Source organism: Uloborus diversus, chromosome 1 (genome assembly GCF_026930045.1).
Source record: "Uloborus diversus isolate 005 chromosome 1, Udiv.v.3.1, whole genome shotgun sequence".
Lineage (NCBI taxonomy): Eukaryota > Metazoa > Arthropoda > Arachnida > Araneae > Uloboridae > Uloborus > Uloborus diversus.
Window position 1 is genome coordinate 141,003,294 of NC_072731.1, and position 18,512 is coordinate 141,021,805.

At 33.3% G+C, this 18,512-nt stretch overlaps 1 protein-coding gene across 1 annotated transcript in view; it reads right to left on the bottom strand.

The window, feature by feature from the left end:
* LOC129221707 (lamin Dm0-like) overlaps positions 1–18,512 on the bottom strand; it is a 58,577-nt gene that overhangs the window by 26,116 nt on the left and 13,949 nt on the right. The window contains exons 3-4 of the mRNA XM_054856188.1: positions 11,048–11,197; positions 27–197 (exon numbers count right to left, since the gene is read on the bottom strand). Coding sequence (XP_054712163.1) covers positions 27–197; positions 11,048–11,197 — 321 coding nt within the window. The remainder of the gene's footprint in view (positions 1–26; positions 198–11,047; positions 11,198–18,512) is intronic.

Below are 18,512 nucleotides of genomic sequence, written 5' to 3' on the forward strand. Positions count from 1 at the left end.
GTGATAATTTACCATAAAATTATTACCTTAGATTCATATAACATTACAATTTCATCTCTGTTAGATTTCATTTCTGATTCATACTGCTCTCTCAAATCTTGCAGAGTTTCAGACAACTTTTGTTCATAATTTTCTCTGAATGACTGATCAATATCAGTTATTTCAGTCGTTTTAAGAATTCTTGATTCAGAAAGCTCCTAAAATTCAAGAAAATACATATTAAACTATTTTAAGCTACAAGTGGAAAACAAAACATACTTCATACACAAAGTTGAAAATTATATTCAAGGACTAGTCAAGTACTTTTCAAGGATTAAACCTTTTGCTTCGTTTCGATGTGATATCAAAGCAAAGATATGTTAGTTTGGCTGGCAATTTGTGTTTGCTAAAGGGAAAACCTTTGTGTATTATTTGATATGATGTTGGAATTAGAGATATATCCTTTTTGTTTAAAACCTGATCTTTTATTCGATGTGCCTCGTAAACTGCTAACTTTGGAATCAGAGTACATATGAGACATACTAGTTTCATAAAAAAATTAGTTTTCATAGAAAACTGGAAAAATAATCTTTTATTAAATCCTTTTGGCTTTTGCAAAATATTCATAGGAAGAAAATGACAATGAACATATAACTTAGCTATGTGTCAAAAAATTTCTGGTTATAGTCAGAAACGCCTTTTTCGCCATGTTTTCTAGTTACATGGGGGGAGAGAAACAATGTGAGAAGTTGTTTGTTTGAAATATCAGATTTAAGTTATTTCATTAAAAAGCAATAACATGGAATGCTTGGTGTTTTTGCAGTCACAGTACAGCCCCGATCCAACGGTTGTCAAGAGACTGGAAAAAGTTACAGTTATCGTTAAATCAATGAGCATAGACATTTAATGCAGTCAAAACTGGACCAGTGAAATGTATCATTAAATTGAGGAAATCATTAAATCGGGTATTGTTATATCTAAGCTATACTGTACTTTAAAATAGAAAAATTGCAGGAACTAATGTCAAATATCCCCATCCCTTGATGACTTTTTCCTGTCGGTGCCAAAAAAACATCGCCAAGAAAACAATGTATGACAACATAAGTCATACATCGTTCTTAGCGATGCATTTTCGGCGCCAACAGGAAAAATTCAGATAAAAAATACATGATCAAAAGATTTCAGAACACAATATATGTTAAAACATGAAACCACAGCAAAAAAACTACTGGAATATACCCTTCAAAAATACCAGAAACTGGAAAGTTTTTGTACACAAAGAAGAAACACTAGAAGTTATTTAAAATGCTTGAATTAACAAATTACTATAATAGTTTGTTAAAAAGTTCTGTACTAATAGAAATAAAAGCTTTTTGCCAACATGCATTTCACTGAAGAAAAACTTTTCTCATACTCTACTAAAAACGAGAAAAGCAGTTCAAATCACAATGTTTTAAGAGTGTCCGTGTTTAGGAAAAAAAACTCCCTTTACCCAATAGATGGCGCAAAATGTTGCACCCTGGTTGTGACGAAAGCATCATGCTCGTTGTACGTTTTAGCCGCAAACTAGATTTACAACTGACAGGATTTACGCGACATCCAGAAAAGGGGACCTCTAAACCGGAATTTCGAGTGGAAGGGGACATATTGTTCTTCAGAGGAGTCAGTGAGGAATGTCTTTCATTGTTCAAAACACACCCCTCAAGTGCCTTCAGGCATTGACAGCGCGAAGGAATCGGAAAAGCAAACAAAACCGCTGCAGTGAAATGAGATGAGAGCATTTTTGCTTCGATTTGAAGTTTTGATCAGAAATGATTTCATTATACCAAGGGTTCAACTTTTTAACCGCGGAAACTTCGGTAAATTTACCGCAACATAATTTAGAAATGTCTTATTTTTGGCTATTAAATCTACTAATAAAAGTTGTCAATCTAATGTTTTTTTTTTTTTTTTTGAAATATTAATCTTTAGAAGCTTTGTTTCCTTTATGCTGCATTTATAGAATTTGCTAAATAGTAATAGAAAATACTAGAAAGTTTGTTAAATCAGACTTGGACAGTTTAAAAGAAAATTTTCTTTGAAAGGTCACATTTTTTAAATCTTTACGAGGAATTTTACCTTTTGTTCTTGACAAAGATCCACAAAAATTACCATGGATTTAAAGAGAACACTTGGTGCCATGGGCACCCATATGCAAAATTGTAAGGGGGAGGGGGCTCAGAAATTTTAACCATGGTTTAGCAAGATATTTTCCTCATGGAGGCAGATTTCAGGACAGATTAGAGTCATTAAAATTTGACATTTTTAATTATTTATTCAGTAATGGCTGTAGAAGAAATATTTTTATATTTTTACAAAGAAAATAGTACCCCCTATACGGGCGCCCTTGCTAGGTACGAATCTTTTAAAATTTTGAAGAAAACATAGTTTTTTACGACATTTAACAGGGCCCAGTCGTGCAAAGAGGGGGATGATCAGCTCCCCCCCCCCTCCGAGATTGATCTTAGTTTTCGCCTAAATTGGAAAGTGGATCAGTATTTCGTTTCATCTACCTATCGATGATAGAGTTTTTCTTTATTGCAAGGGTAGTGATGGGGCAGGTCACAATTTATGACGATATTAGGCTTCAAAAACTGAGAGACTTTTCTCTCTTTGGACGTGCAGGGCCGACTAGAGCCCTGGTCTGCCTAGCCGGAAACTGGGGGGGGGGGGGGGGGGCGTGCTGGAAATCGATTAGGAAAAGTGTCATGTGTGCTGAGTCTTAGCTCACGTCGACGCGACGTGACAAATTAATGCTTAGTTGCAAAATTCAAACTCCTAAAATTTTACATTTTTTGATCCCTTGAATTTTACCGAAGTTTTTCAAACTAAGTCTTGATACTACTGAAAACATTACGTGTCAACTTTTCAAACTAAAACAAAGCATAATGAAATGAGTAGTCAACAGAGAATGCTTTTTATATTGGGCAGTTAAATGCACAAAGCATCAAAATAATGATAGTCGACTGTCTACTATCACATTGGTGCAAATATTTTTGATAGGGTTAGTTTTCAGCGAATGAAATAACTTCAAAATCAGAAAGCGGCGAACTAGTAATGGGGTCGTTTCCATCAATCAAAAGCACACTGCTCCCCTGATTATCCGTGCTAATTAATGCACGGGTGTACACGAATAATCGAAAAACACGGATAATCCGAATATGACCAAGCACACAGAAAAGTGTATTTGGAGGCTATAAGTAAAGTGCACGGTGGTACATAAAATACTTCGGGTTTAATTACGATACTCTAATAATACAAGTAATACATGAGTACTAGTTTTGAAATATGTATTAAAATGTGGCATAATTTTTAACTTTAATTTAAAATTTTTTAATTTGAATTTTTGGCTTCACAGATAATCTGCAAACCGGATAATCCAACACGGATAATCGGGAGTATAATGTACTACTTTTAGTCACTGAAGTTGATAGAATGAGCGAAAACAAAAAAAAAAGTTGGGCGAGGAAAATCTTTAATGTTCAAAAACATTTAATTTTAAATTAATTCTTTAAAATGTCCGAATTTTCAATCAAGGCGTGACGTCACAAGTGATGAACTTTGGCGCGTAATCCTCTGGCGCACTGAATGTTTACACTTGCTGTCTACTGCGTTTCTAGCTTGTGATCATTCAGAAGCGAATTAAATATTGCGCTCGATGCTTGCTATCAACCATATCGTTGCCAACACATGTGAGTAAACGGAAGTAGTACCACAAATCCCGAAAACTACCAGAACTGTTTTTAAGGGGGGGGGGGGTGAGCGGAGTTCATAGGGATGCTTGTTTTAATCGAGAATTTATTGATGTGTTACCATTTTTTTTCTGAACAGGTCACAACGCTGTTTGCTCGATGTTCTTCATACAGTTTATTTTTTTTGGAATTATTTTTTAAACATACTTTTATGCACGTATCAGTCACGCATTCACTGAATATTTTTGACAGGTGCATATTGCTTTTTAATTAGAAAAAATTCCCGTAAAATTTGACGTGTTCAGATATGCAGTCGAGTCTCGACTTACTGGAGGGAGGCGTTCCAAGACACCTCGTGGATAAGTCAAAATTTCTCGTTGTGGAAAAGAGTATGTATTGTCCGTTTTTGACGAGAAGGCACTTAACCCCACCTCTTCGAATGCAGAGTTCCATCTTACGCGGGGGGTGATCGGTAAGCAATCCTTGCTCTTCTAAATGGGTCAACCAGACAGCCTTAACTTGGGCGTGCATTTAGATGTGCAAAAATGTCTTAGTGTCCTTTACATTACTTGTCAGTTGTCATTTTAGTTGTTCTTACATTTTAAAAACTGCTGCGTTTACAACAAAATGCTATGATCCGAATATACCTTCTGCCGAAAACAGCGAAATCGAATCATCGAATACCACGTGACGAAGGAGGAGTCAAGCGCCTTCTCGTGGAAAACGGACAATATACGAATTTTTTATTAACATACCCAATTATTTAAGACATTTTTAAACACCCCTCAAACTGTTTCAGACAATTTCTTAACAATATATTACCGTTTCTTGCATAAACAGCTGAATTTTTACCGTATTTTTAAATAAACAGCAGTATTCAAACGATGCACAATATCAATTATCAATGGGAGAGAGAGAGACATGAAAAAAAAATACGGTACATAGAGTATGCAGTAATAATAAAACACTACACTGTAATAGTACTATACAGTATTGCTGTGCTACCTTCGATCAGGGGCGGATTTAAATTCTTTTCAAGGGGCAAACGTGAAAAAAGTGAAAGCCATATTCCTCCCCTCAACCCACTGTGTAGGGGGGAGGGAATCAACTGTCCCCCTTTAGCCTGTATTTTAAATGCTAATCACCCCCTATCACCCCTCACAAACTTATCGCCTCCTTCAAGTGTTCAAGAAACTACTGTTCTAAGTCATAGCAAAATGTATCATCATAACAGCATAGTGTAGTCCATGGAAGAAAAAGGTTGGACGATACATATAGAAATATAAAAATTATTAATGATCAAAAGAGGGGGAAGGGCGAGCTTCAGTTCAAATCAAAAAGTGGGTAATGCTGTCCATCGACTACACTGTCTTAACTTAATTTAAAGCAAATTTGTGGAATTCCTTTAATTCTATATTATTGGTTTTCGAAAATGACAGTTACGGAGGGAGCGGTCATCTCCCCCTCCCCCTGGTAAATCCGCCACTGCCTTCGAACCATTTTTTAGTGTTTCAAGCTTTCAAGAATTCGTTATCTTGTCACAAACTTTCACTTTTTCCTTCCATCTTCACCAACTTAGCATGAAACAGCGTGCTTTGGTGCAGAATATTTCATCACCTTTCATATTTAGAATTTAAAAGAGTTGTTATTTATACACACTAACAAAGCGATGTTTTGACTAGTGCTAGGTGGGAACTAGAGCAGTTAGTGATGTTAAAAGGATGAAAGTATATTCACGAAACTAATATTTAGTAGTAAATAGCGAAGTCGTCACTTTGAGCCACGATTCCTTTCCAAAAGTTTTCGTGTTGTGGGTGAGGAATTCGCGTTAGCTCTAACATTCGTTACTCGAGAAAAACTTGCGTTATAGGCATTTGGCGTAAGTTGAATCGCTTTGGAGCGGGAGCCGACTGTATATTAAAGATATAAATGTTCAATTTTGATTGGTGAAAAAGTAAATTTATCATACATTTCACGACAGCTTATTTTTGCGTATTATAGTTTAAAGTTGGTTGTATTCAAAACGTTGATCAGAAAAAAACATGCGTCTTGTTTTGCCACAATGACTTGAGCAGAAAACGGAAGACCAAGTTAGCAAAGTTACTTATTGGATTTAGTTCAAGCACTTCTCTGCTTCCCGAACGTCATGAAATTTTAACTAAATACTGTTTTTTTTTCTTTAATTTTAGCAAGATTAGTAAACTCCGCCCCCCCCCCCCTTAGAATCATTCAAAATCACCGTAGAAAAGCATTGAAAGTTAAAAATTATGATAACTTGTAACTCTTCAATCTGAAAGAAACTGCCAATAAAATAAGAAAAAAAAAAACAAAGAAATAAAAATATCACCAAACCTAGATCTATTTAGATTTATCACCTAAAAATATATTAATAAACACAGTAAAAATAATTAATAAAAATAAACCCTATATTTGTGCGTGCAAATAATTCGAACGAATGAATTTTGAACGCAGCAAAGAATCACGTTACTTGCTATTTACCAATCACAAAGAATGTGGATTTTGACTAACATAAGACATTGAGCAACGTGACCGCAATAAGCAATGATGTTTCACTCATTAGGCATTTTTCAGTGCCCTCGTGGCTCTGTGGTAGAAACTTCGCTTCCTTTTGCCGGAGGTCGTGGGTTCGATTTCCACCGGTGCATTGAGGAAAAAAAAAGGAATGATAGCATTTTTTTTCTGTCTTGTTTTTCATATTTTAAATGCTAACGATGAAGTGCAGGTAATATATTGTACATTGGTATGTTATACATGGTACGTTTGGCACTCTTGGCTTCCTTAAGAGGTTTTCCATCTCCAGCTCAGTCATTTTCCTATGCCGGGCTGATGAGTGCTATTAAGCACGAAACTGCAGTCCTCGACTGGAAATGACTGAGCTGGCGGTGTATTTCATGTAATGTATTGTACTTTTGTACTTTTTTTCGGAAGGGGGGGGGGGTCGTGGAGCTTTTGTAACTGAAATGATCTTACCCTTCTCTTCACTTATCGAAATTTCTCGCGTAACTTTTTTAAAAATGTAAGTCCTGAAAAGGATTGCTTATACGGTCTTTAATTATACGAAAGGAACAGAAGGCACTCCTGCGAAATGTTTCCGAAATTGAAAGCTTAAAAATCCATTTCTTCGCTATTTTTACGGTTATGGGCACTTTTCGGAATATTTCCAAAATTAAGTCCTGAAAACGCATGACATCTTTCAGGATGAGGGTTGGGACACAAAAAATATTCGATATTGAAGTTCGAAAAACGAACTTTCAGACAATTTTAGATAATGTTATAGGGAGGTTTTTTCGAGACTCTTTCACGGCAATTTGTAGGGATGCAAGTCCATAAACCAAAATGTAATAATGCTGAGCGATCAGGCTCTTAAATTCGCCACTACGCTCAAGTATTGATGCTTCTCTAAATTCAATTTTTCTCTACATATTTTAGTTTTTAAACTGTTTAATGATATGTTTTTGAATGTGTTCCCTTATAAGAAATTCTTCGCGGCTCCCTTGGAAGTCGCAACATACAGGTTGGGAACCGCTGATTAAGAGCATTAGTAATTAACCAAGCTAGTCAATTAATGGTTAAAATATTTTTTTCTCAACAAAAGTTGTACTATACACATTCATATCTTTAGCATAAAAATTTTTCTAATTACTTTGGTATAAAGAAAAAAGCTTTAAAACTAACATTTAACGTATGTCATTACTACAGGTAGATCGTTTTTGTCAATTACTGCCGTTGAGAGCATTTTAGATCAATGCATGTAATCGACCAACTTTTAATAACAAACAGCATAAATGGATAGTTATTAAATGCATTTTTTTTCCCTTCACTTAGAATAAGCATGGATGATCAACATATCTCAGTAAATGAACCTGTAAAATTAAATTTAACCTAGAAAAATGCGATTCAACATTTTATCTGATAACAATTTGTACTAGTAAGAAAAGTGACTTCCTTGAAAATTTCTAGATGTCTCTGTAAGTATATCGTACTTAACCTTCATAATGTCCAATCAAAACCTTTGTTACAAGTTACTTCTCGTTACTGACTGATGATCAGTAACTCGCGGATCGCACTATAACACTTCTCGTGCAATTTAAATAAACGCTTATCAATCTAATGCTTACTTAATCTGTTTCTTTTCCAAGTCTAAAACTTTAAAGTATAAAATTGATATACAGATTTACACTATCCATTTGCACTAATTTGACATTTTTATGTTTGTATTTGCATTTCATTCCCAGAATTTTAAGCTTTGTCTTAAAATTTCGATACATTCAAATATAAAAACTATTAAACAATACATAATATACGAAGTACCTAGTTTCTAAAAAAAGTTTCGTGTCTAAAAGGTAATGATTTGAGCATATTACGCATACGCACACAATATGTAAAAATCTTTATTTTTCAATTTCAAAAATATTTTTTTTTAGAAAGTTCATATCATATTATCATAGATAATACATTTGCTCTTTGTTATAAAGGGCAAATATATGCACAAAAATGTCACACCTGAGCAAATGGATTGAGCAAGGTTTTTTTTTATTATTAAATAAGAACTATTTTCAGATCATCTTTGTCCTTCGTTAACATTAGAAAATATTAATTACTTCTTGAAAAATAGTTAAAACCGTTGTTTAAATAAAATATCACGAAATTTTAATGATCTTTGTTGCGTCAATTTAGGAAGATATTCATTGCGGATTAGGAAAGATTCTCCGGCGATCACTTGTTGGCCAACCTTCCACTCCTTGTTCACCCACCTATTTTCTAACACGAAAAATACAGCCGGGGATGTCCTCCCTCCCCCCTTTCTCTTTCTTCGACTACAATCACTGCCGCCTTGAGCACAAGCTACAAGCACTGACATCCGATACCACTGGCTCGATACTTCAGGCACACGCATGGAAAGCCTCAATTTTTCGCAAAAATCTAGTTCGATCCAGGTTTCATCTGCAAAACTAACTGATGGTGATATTTGTCCGGCGGGATCCCCACGTGATCACGAACAATTGGTTTTAGAGAAAAAAAAATCTAGACTGCTTTATGATGAATACGAAGGAATGAAACTTGTTACAGAATGTTTATGGTCCATATGGAATCAATTATTAGCATAAAAAAGAGAAAAAAAACGAGCTATTAATAAAATAGACCCTAATTTCACGTATCCTTACTTATTCGAGTTTTTGACGCCATCTATTAGCACTTTAGGCAACTATAAGATTAGTGGACAGAATCGAGTAAGTTTCAGAACACGTGAGCATTAAAATTTTTTTTAATGATATTTACAAAATATTTTAATTGCAATGCGTCTACATTGTTTCTATGGTTCAGGCGAAAAAATCTCGAATCTCTGTGTTTAGCTGATTTTTCATGAATGTGCGTAAGAGAAATATTTCATATTTGACAAAAGTGCTTTTTAATATCATTTTGTAATAAATGTAGGTAACTCAGCACCAATTTACTTCATGCACGTTGTTCTTTACACATTCATCTGATATAGTAAAAAGTTTCATTGCAATCCGGCGATTAGATTTTTTTTGTCGCTGTTTCCAAAGAGTCAAGTTTAGCATGTTTTTCTACTGGAACAGCCTTAAGCGGAAAATATACCCAAAACCAATCACAAACATAAAAAGATCAGAAAGTAAATTATGAACAGAAATGCTACTAAATTAGAAAAAACTCTAAGTTACTAGTTTGCATTTTTAATACTATTTCAGTCAAAAAAACGCAAAGTTATTCTAATTTCGATGCATGAAAAGTAGAAATGTCTCGAAAGAACATCACAAACATAAACAATACAAAAATACCATATATCTTAGTTTGCTATCCAGAAATGCTTTCAAAATAACCAAAAATATCAACTATATTTTACACAAAATAACGCCTTCATATTTTCATAAAATGCTCGAGTCAACATATTTTCAGTTATTCAGTACCTAAAGGGATACACCTTTATGGAAATGAAAACATTCTAAAAATGCATTGAAATGCTTAAATCAATCACAAAAAACTTGAGGAATTTTCCTGAATAATTCTTGACATTGATAAGAATTAACTTTTGGAATAAAACAACCACACTAGTTTTGTAAAATAAATTTTTATGCACTAAAAATAAAGTTAACTACGAAAAAAACTCAAGATTTTGTAAAAACATCAGAGTTTCGAAAGTGATCATTTTTTTAGACATCTAAAAAAAAGCAACAACATACCTTTGCATTGTCTAAATCCATGCACTCAGCCAGAAACAACTAATTAATAAGGAACTAATGTCAAGAACGAAAACACAACATATTGCAATCAAACAATGGCGCCTTACAGAGACACACCCACATCTTTTATTTTCCATTTCATTCACGGTCTAGTTGATGAAACTGACATTTTCTAATACTGACGCATCAAAACACAACTACCGAGTTTGAAAAAACATGAATTTGTCTTTCCTATGAGGTACATTGCACAAAACAAAAATAATAATAAGCACCCCCAAACCTGCACAGGATTAACAAGTTTGAATAGACCTATGTTGCCATCGAGTTGCCAAACAGGTTAGTATAGCCAGGGATGCCATATTTAAAAAAATCATTGCTTCATTGGCGATTTTTGTACTGTGCTAAAATTTGAATCTTGCCCGACAGAGGGGGGCCAACCATTTAAAAAAAGGTTGAAATTGGCACCGAATGCTTAATATAAATAACTTATATATGCAGCTGATTTTAATGTAGTTATGCAGAAATTAAATTTCTCATTAAAAATTTCAATTTGTATATGCAGGATTCTTTTTTCTTTTTCGACATTTATGCATATGTGCAAAAGAAAGTGTTGCAATAATTGACTTAAATGCAATAAATTACAAATTTTTGTAGTTACAAAATGTATTATATTGAAAATTTGAACTAAAAAAATAGGATAAGTTTTACAATTAAGTGTTTAATCATCAATTTCTTGTTTTTAAATCTATGATTTAAAAAATGATTTTTGTTAAAGCATTATGTAAAACTTATTTAAAAAATTACGCTTTTTTTCCACCTCAATATTGCACATTTAATAACATTCTTTTGAATTATAAATGGAAGTGAAATTAGTTGTTTTGGGATTGTTTAGAATTTTCTCTCGTAACTCTATCAACTGTTATATAAGGAAGTTTTTGGCAATTTTTTTAAAGTAAAATATTTTTTAAATGAACATTTGGAGAAAAATATTATCAAATACTCATTAATTAAACCTCATTAATGTCTGTTTTTATGAATTACGAATATTGCAGTACAAACAAATTGATTTGATTACACCCCATTAGCTTTAGCACAGCTTTTGGCGCAGGATACCTTTTCATGAATAGTTTCTCGAAAAGATAACTCTTCTTTCAAACTCTGCAAGTTGTTCTGTAAGTTAACTTTGTCCAATATTTCCTTTTCAAGAAGTCTTTTCTTTTCTTCTAATTCCTTTCCATACTTCTTCCTTTCCTCGTCAGCTTCCTATAATTCACAAAAGATTACATTTAAATATGGAAACATTGTCAAAGATTTAAAGAATGTTTTTTGTGAACAGTAGCCATCATTTCTGACTACCCACATTTTTTTTTTGATTCATGTATGCAAACATTAAAAGTTTTTAACATCAAAAATCAATTTAATTGAATGAATTAATTGATATCAGTACAAATTTAATTTTATATTTAAAAAAAAAAAGGAAAAAAAAGACTTTTGTTAAAGTTTGTGTAGTTGCATATCAGTACGAATCCCTAAACAAAATCAACAAAATCCAGATAGCAATGAAATTATAGAAAATACTACATATTTAAATTCATGCTTAAACAAATAAACACAAAGTTATGAATAGATTTAGATAACTTGTATATATTTATAATTTACTTACATTGATATATGCATGTACATCTTTAGAAATTTTACGTTGATTAATATGCACAATACAAAAAAAAAAAAAAAAAAGAGCAGTTGTTCCTTCAGCAAATTTCCTCACTGGCATATATCTCAAGTCATGATAACTGTGTTATCGTGACTAATAACTTACTGTGTTTGTTAAAAGTAGACCTTCAGGTTTAAACTAGATCAGGGGCCAATCCAGGATTTTTTTTCTCACTACCTGTTTTTGTGAAAGTATTGCATCAACGGTACAGATGTGATATACCCCCCCATTTGGCGACATTCGATTTTTTTTGCACAAAATTAAAATATTTTTTTCGCCAATGAGGCGATAATTTTTTATGCATGGCATCCCTGGCCAAACTAACCTGTGTTTAGCAACCCGAAGGCAATCTTACAGATATGTTCAAACTTGTTTACTTGGGTTTCACGTAGGAGAGATACGTGGTGTTGTTTCGTGCAATATACCTTACAGGAATGCTTATTTTGTGTTAGTTTAAATTCAGTAGTTGTGTTTTGAAGTAAAAACATTAGAAAATGCCAGTTTCTTCAAACTTGAAGGTTAATTAAAAGTTAACTCCAACGTGGTGTGTATCTGTAATGTGCCATTGTCATATGATGTATTGTTTTAGACTGAGTGCGAATATTTATACTATATAAAAAGGTAAGTTCTTTATTTTATAATTCAAAAAAAACCTCTCACTTCCAAAATTCTTTGTTTTTACAAATCCTTGAGGGGTTCTTGTAGTTTTTAACTTTATTTTTACTGTATGTAAATTAATTTTACAGAAATAGTACGGCTATTTTGTTCTAAAAGTTAATTCTTATCGATGCCACGAATTATTTAGACATTCTATTAACGTGCCTCCTTTAGGTACTGAATTTTATGTTAACAATTGAAAGTTCTTTCGGTTGTACTCTTAAAAATGCTGAATTTTATTAATAAATCTGCACAATAATGGTGCATATTTCACACTTAAAACTGTGTCATTATTGTACACCGAACGGAAGGAGCCACCCTTGGGTGTCTCCATGAAAATATACATAACTGTGACCATACTCCGACTGTAATGTATATTAACAGTCGGAGGGATAACGGGTCGAGCGGAGCGAGGTCCTGGCGAGCCAGAGGTCTCATAGTACTTTCGTAATGAGACCGAGGCAGGGCCGGCGAGCCGAGGTCTCATTATGAAAGTACTATGAGACCGAGGGCTCGTATCCCGGAGAAATGATGAAAAAAAAATTAATGTATCAATTTTGACTTGTAATTAATACAATAATTTATTTCATTGTATTTTAATATGTTTACAAAAAACCCCGGCCCTGTACATTTTTGAAGCATATATTCGTGATGTTTTTTGTTGTGCTTTTATGTTGTTTTTATATATATTGTGTTCTGAAGTGCTTTGATCATGTTTTTTCATCTGATTTTTTCCTGTTGGCGCTAAAAAAGCATCGCTAAGAACGATGTATGACATATGTCGTCATACATCGTTTTCTTGGCGATGCTTTCTTGGTGCCAACAGGAAAAAGTCGCCAAGGGTGGGGTATATCACATCAGTTCCGCATCAACATACTACTTTTATGAGAATTTTCTTTATCAGCAGAGTTTTTGTGGTTTTTTAAATCAGTCTAATTTTTGTAAAAGAAAAGTAAAGCAACTTTAGCTTTAGTTCAGAAAGTGCAAATTTCATCTACTATTATTTTTAACAAGTTTTATCAGAGGGAGAAGAGTGGAGCTGTCAACTCAAGAGGTATAAAAAATACCATTTTAATTCAGCTAAATTAGCTTCGTACTCGGTACAATACAGGAAACTATCAGGAACCGATCCCTTAAAACAGATGCTAAAAGATTGCGATAAAATTGGATGAATACACATTGGCAAAAAGTGGTTAAAAGTTAAGGAATATCATATAAACCAGCTTAGCATTTTAATATATACGTATATTTTGTTTCAAACAGAGAAACAAGTTTTCTATTTTAAAATGCAGATTTTTCTGATTAAACTTTAGATTTTTTAATATTGTTTTTGACTGTACTGATTTTCAAAATTAGTGTTGTAAAGCTGCTGATTTTATAACTTGATTTATGTAAAAGTGCCGATTTTAAAACACTATTTTTGTGAAGGTTTCAGATTTTGATAAAATTTGGTTCAGAGGTAGTATTTATATAGACAGTTTTTTTTTAAATGAAAAATACGAATTGGTTTCGAAGATACAGCGCTGTAAACATACCAAAAATAGGTCAAAACACATAAATGACCTAATTTTCAAAATTACCTAGAATCTTTTGTAGTTAAGATAGAAAACTGGAACAAGTGCTGTTTGACAGCCTTTTTAATGACCTTTCCAATGATATGAAACACGATTAGAATAAAGAAAAACATTTTAATTAAATTTAAATTAAAATTTTAAATTTCTCAAAATGCGTTGCCTCAATTTCTTTTCGAAAAAGTTTATACATTAGATATTACTGAAATGGCTGTAGAAGTTTTAAGACGGGATCACAATGGGTTCATGTTGAAATATTTCATTGAATATAGCAAGCATTATTCAGTAAATTACACCCATTAGCCAGGGCTAAAGCAGAAATACACCGCCAGCTCAGTCATTTCCAGCCGAGGACTGCAGTTTCGTGCTTATTAGCACTCATCAGCCCGGCATAGGAAAGTGACTGAGCTGGAGATGGAAAATCTCTTAAGGAAGCCAAGAGTGCCAAACGTACCATGTATAACATACCAATGTACAATATATTACCTGCCGGGCTGATGAGTGCTAATAAGCACGAAACTGCAGTCCTCGGCTGGAAATGACTGAGCTGGCGGTGTATAGCAAGCATTGTTGGATCTAAAACACTATCATCACATAATACAGCGTGTTTTAAGTAGAGGAAGACATGGGCAATTGAAATTAATTCCATTTTAGTTGAATAGTGTCAAATAACTAATTGCAAGAGTGTTTCCTTGCTTGGAGTTCTTATCTGTGTTTGTAAAGGGGAGAGGGTATTTTATTTTATTCTTCTGAAATTTAGTGTAATTTTAACTTGTCATATAGGTTTGATAAATTTGGGTGAAAGTTTGAAAGTAGATTTTACTCCATGTTTTTAAGCTTCTCGTATTAGATAATAAAATTTTCGATCACTATCTTCATATTTTTGTGGGCGATGCATTATATATCACATATGAGTTACACTCTGACCTGCTAGAATGCGAGGTTCAGGCTAAGTCCAACATATTTAACAAAATTACCTTTAAATAGGATTTTTTGCTGTTTGTTTTATGTAAAACTCCGATTGCAGAGAATCAACCTTTGGTATGTTTTTACTTTTCCCTATTATACGTTTGTATTGGATAGACAAATTTTTACTCCTATTAGTATTCAGCTTATTTCATCCAATTCATAAAAGGTCTTTAAATTTTCTGCAATTGTAATTGGAAGATTTTTCTCAAGTTTCTGGGAAAAGATACCTTTATCATGTAGGAGTCCCCCCCCCCCTAATGTCCTCACCATGTAAATAGGAGCTGTGAAATATCACATAATTTTCCAAACTTTGTGACTCGGGCCTCATTTTTTAACATCAGAAAAAAAATTAGAAAATTACAATTTTTATAATCTTAAAAAGTGTTTCTAGATTTGCTTCAGTCTCACTTTCCTAAATTATTTTTAGCTTGCAAAAGGTTTGCATATCAATACAAAACAAATATCTTTTGATATTATTTGATCTGAACTTTCTGATTTGAATTTATAAAGTAGGGATTCCCCCCCCCCTTTTTTGTTGCATTTAAGAGTTTTAGACCTCTTATGAGTAAAATTTTGATCCAAATCTTTAGAACCTTTAATATCTTCAGCTTGTGGCTTATTCCATTATCTTTTTTTGAAAAAAGAAATTGTTTTTTTTTTTTTTTTTTTTTTGGAAATTGATGAATTTCGGTATTTTATTGAATTTTACAGCCTTTCTATATCATCCAGTCAGAAACATACCTTAATTTCTTTTTATCTCTTACTGTATTATCTTCATTTTAAAGTACATTGAAACACTGCATAGTGAAGTATCTCTCAATTACTCAATTTTTAAATTTAACATAATATTTACATCATGTCCAATTTTGATAAACACTTGATGTATCTAGGCAATTTTTAATATTACAAAATACATTAATTTTGGGCACGTACAACTAATTAGAATTTAAAACTACAATTTCAATTTCTTTTTCCCCCATTATAACTAAAAGTCAGCATATTCACTATTTCCTCAGTTAGTTTCAATGAAAGACTTATGTGATTTAGAGCTAATCAAATTGGATACTGAGCTTGGAACAAAGAGGTTTTGTTCTTTACAAAATATATGTAGACATGCTCATTTTTTGATCGAGATTTTTCCTGATGCCTATACACTTTTGGTTACTCTTGCTTTGAAATGACTAGTAAAAATTTAGCAAGATATGGTAACAATTTTTAATCTAATTAAACTTTTCATCATTCTTTTTCAATCTTGTGTACCTATGTATGTCTTAAGGCAGCGGTTCCCAACCTTTTTCTCTTTGCGAACCCCTTGGAACAGGCAAAAAAGTTCGCGAACCCCCTGAATGTTGAAATTAGTAACATGTAAGAAACAATAAAAAAACAGCATGTTTGCTTTCCATTTTTTGCAGCATTTGATTGCAATAAACAAAAATATAATTGTAAAATATCATTAAGTGCAAACATTAATAAAAAGTTAAAACTACATGTACAAGAAAAATTATAAACAAGAAGTTTTATAAACCAACTATTTTTTTAAGCATACTTTAAATTGGGGAAAAAATCCTTAATGCGATATTTGTGGCTGTTTGACGGAACAAAGAAATTGAAAGTTTGGTTCAATGTCTGACAGTTTGAGTCTTAAATCAGGCTCTGCATTCAATCTGCTTCGGTATTTATCTTTGAGATAAGTATAGGAGGAAAATCCTTTCTCGCACAGATATGTTGTACAAAATGGTAATAAAATTCGAATTGCTTTTTTGGATAAAACGGTATAGTCATTTCTTACACTGAGCCAGAAGTCAATTAACGAGAGCTCTTTAAAGGTAGTTTTCAATGAATTATCACAGGATAACTCGATGAGCATTTCCTTTTCAGGTAATGTCAGGGTGTTCTCTAAGCATGGATTTCCTTCAAAAGGATTGCGTATCCAGTTGTTTGAGAGAGGGACGTTACGCCTATTAGGAAAATACTCGTCAAAAGTTAGTTCAAGATGTTGCAGATGTTCACATACATTTCTTTTAACGCTTTCATCAAGTTTCATTAAGTTTTCTGATAAAAAACTACTAAGAGAAGTGAAACAAGAAAACTCACCCACTTCCAGGCATTGGATCCAGAAATTCAATTTTTTTACCATAGCTTCAATTTTATCATATACAACGAAAATATTAACAACTGCACCTTGCAAGGATAGATTTAATTCATTTAATTTTGAAAAGATGTCAGCTAAATATGCAAGCCTTTGCATCCAAAGAGGATCGAATATGCAAGTGGACAAGTGAAATGGATGATCAACAAAAAATGCTTGGACTTCTGACTTCAATTCAAATAAGCGTGTCAAAATTTTGCCACGGGAAAGCACTCTAACTTCTGTGTGAAGAAGTAAAGTAACATGAAGGCCTCTCAATTCCTCACAAAGCGCGTGAAATAGACGGCAGTTTGTCGCACGTGATTTTATGAAATTTACAATTTTTACCGCATCATTCAAAGTAGCGGATAATTCTGCGGGAATACGCTTACATGCTAATGCTTGTCTATGAATGCTGCAATGAGTCCATTCAATTTTCTCGTTGATCATCTTTACTCACACCACAAAGCCTACAAATTTTCATGTCATTGATTTTGCACCATCCGTGCACACACCCTCACACAAAGACCAATCTATTCCATTTTCTTCAAAGTAACTGTTGACCAGTTCGAAAATTGCTTCTCCAGTTGTGTTGGTTTTCAAAGGTTTTGCAAATAGTACATCTTCTTTAATTGTATCGTTAAAAATATACCTAACATAGACAAGTAATATTGCAGCGTTTGCTACATCAGTCGACTCATCAAGCTGGATCGCAAAATTATTCTCTTTTATTCTATTCACAAGTTCTTTCTCCACATTACTTGCCAAATCAGTAATTCTGCGTGATACTGTGTTGTTTGATTGCGGAACCAGGTCAATTTTTTTTGCTGACTTTTCTCCCAGCATACATTTAACAATATCTTTAGCACACGGTCCAATTAAATTTTCTGCAATTGTATGTGGCTGTCTAGATCTTGCAATTCTATAACTGACTCGATATGAAGCTTCAAGGGCCATTTTACTATCTTCGTTGGATTCTAACAGGAACGTAGAGACGCTACACTTTTTATTATACTCCAATTTTCTTTTAAAATATTCGATAGGTTTGTCCTTGTGTGTCGGATGCTTTGTTTCGAGGTGTCTTCTCAGAAGTGACGGTTTCAAACTGCTGTTCGCTAGAACTTCGTTGCAGAGAAGACAAAGCGGTCTAGGTTCAGACTCTTCTCCAGTAAAATAAAAGCCCATTTGTAAAGAGTCACTGTCATATTTTCGCTTTTTTCCTTTTTTCTCCCCTAGTTCACTTTTCTGTTTAGTCGGGGAGGCGGCAGTTCATTACAGCTATCTATTTCAATATCCTGTGTTGATTCGAAAGTTACTGCTGATGTTGAGGGTTGATCGATTGCCTGCTTGTCCATTTGTCGCTCAACCAAACTACCAATTTTCAACCATCGATCCATAACAGCAGAAAGTTATTAAATCATAAAAATTACCAACACGATTATAACTTCACAAACAGAGTAGCAAGTTCTCGTAGCAAAACCAATTGCAAACAAAATCACTTGTTTTCAAGCATCTCTAAAGTATCTCTAAATACATATG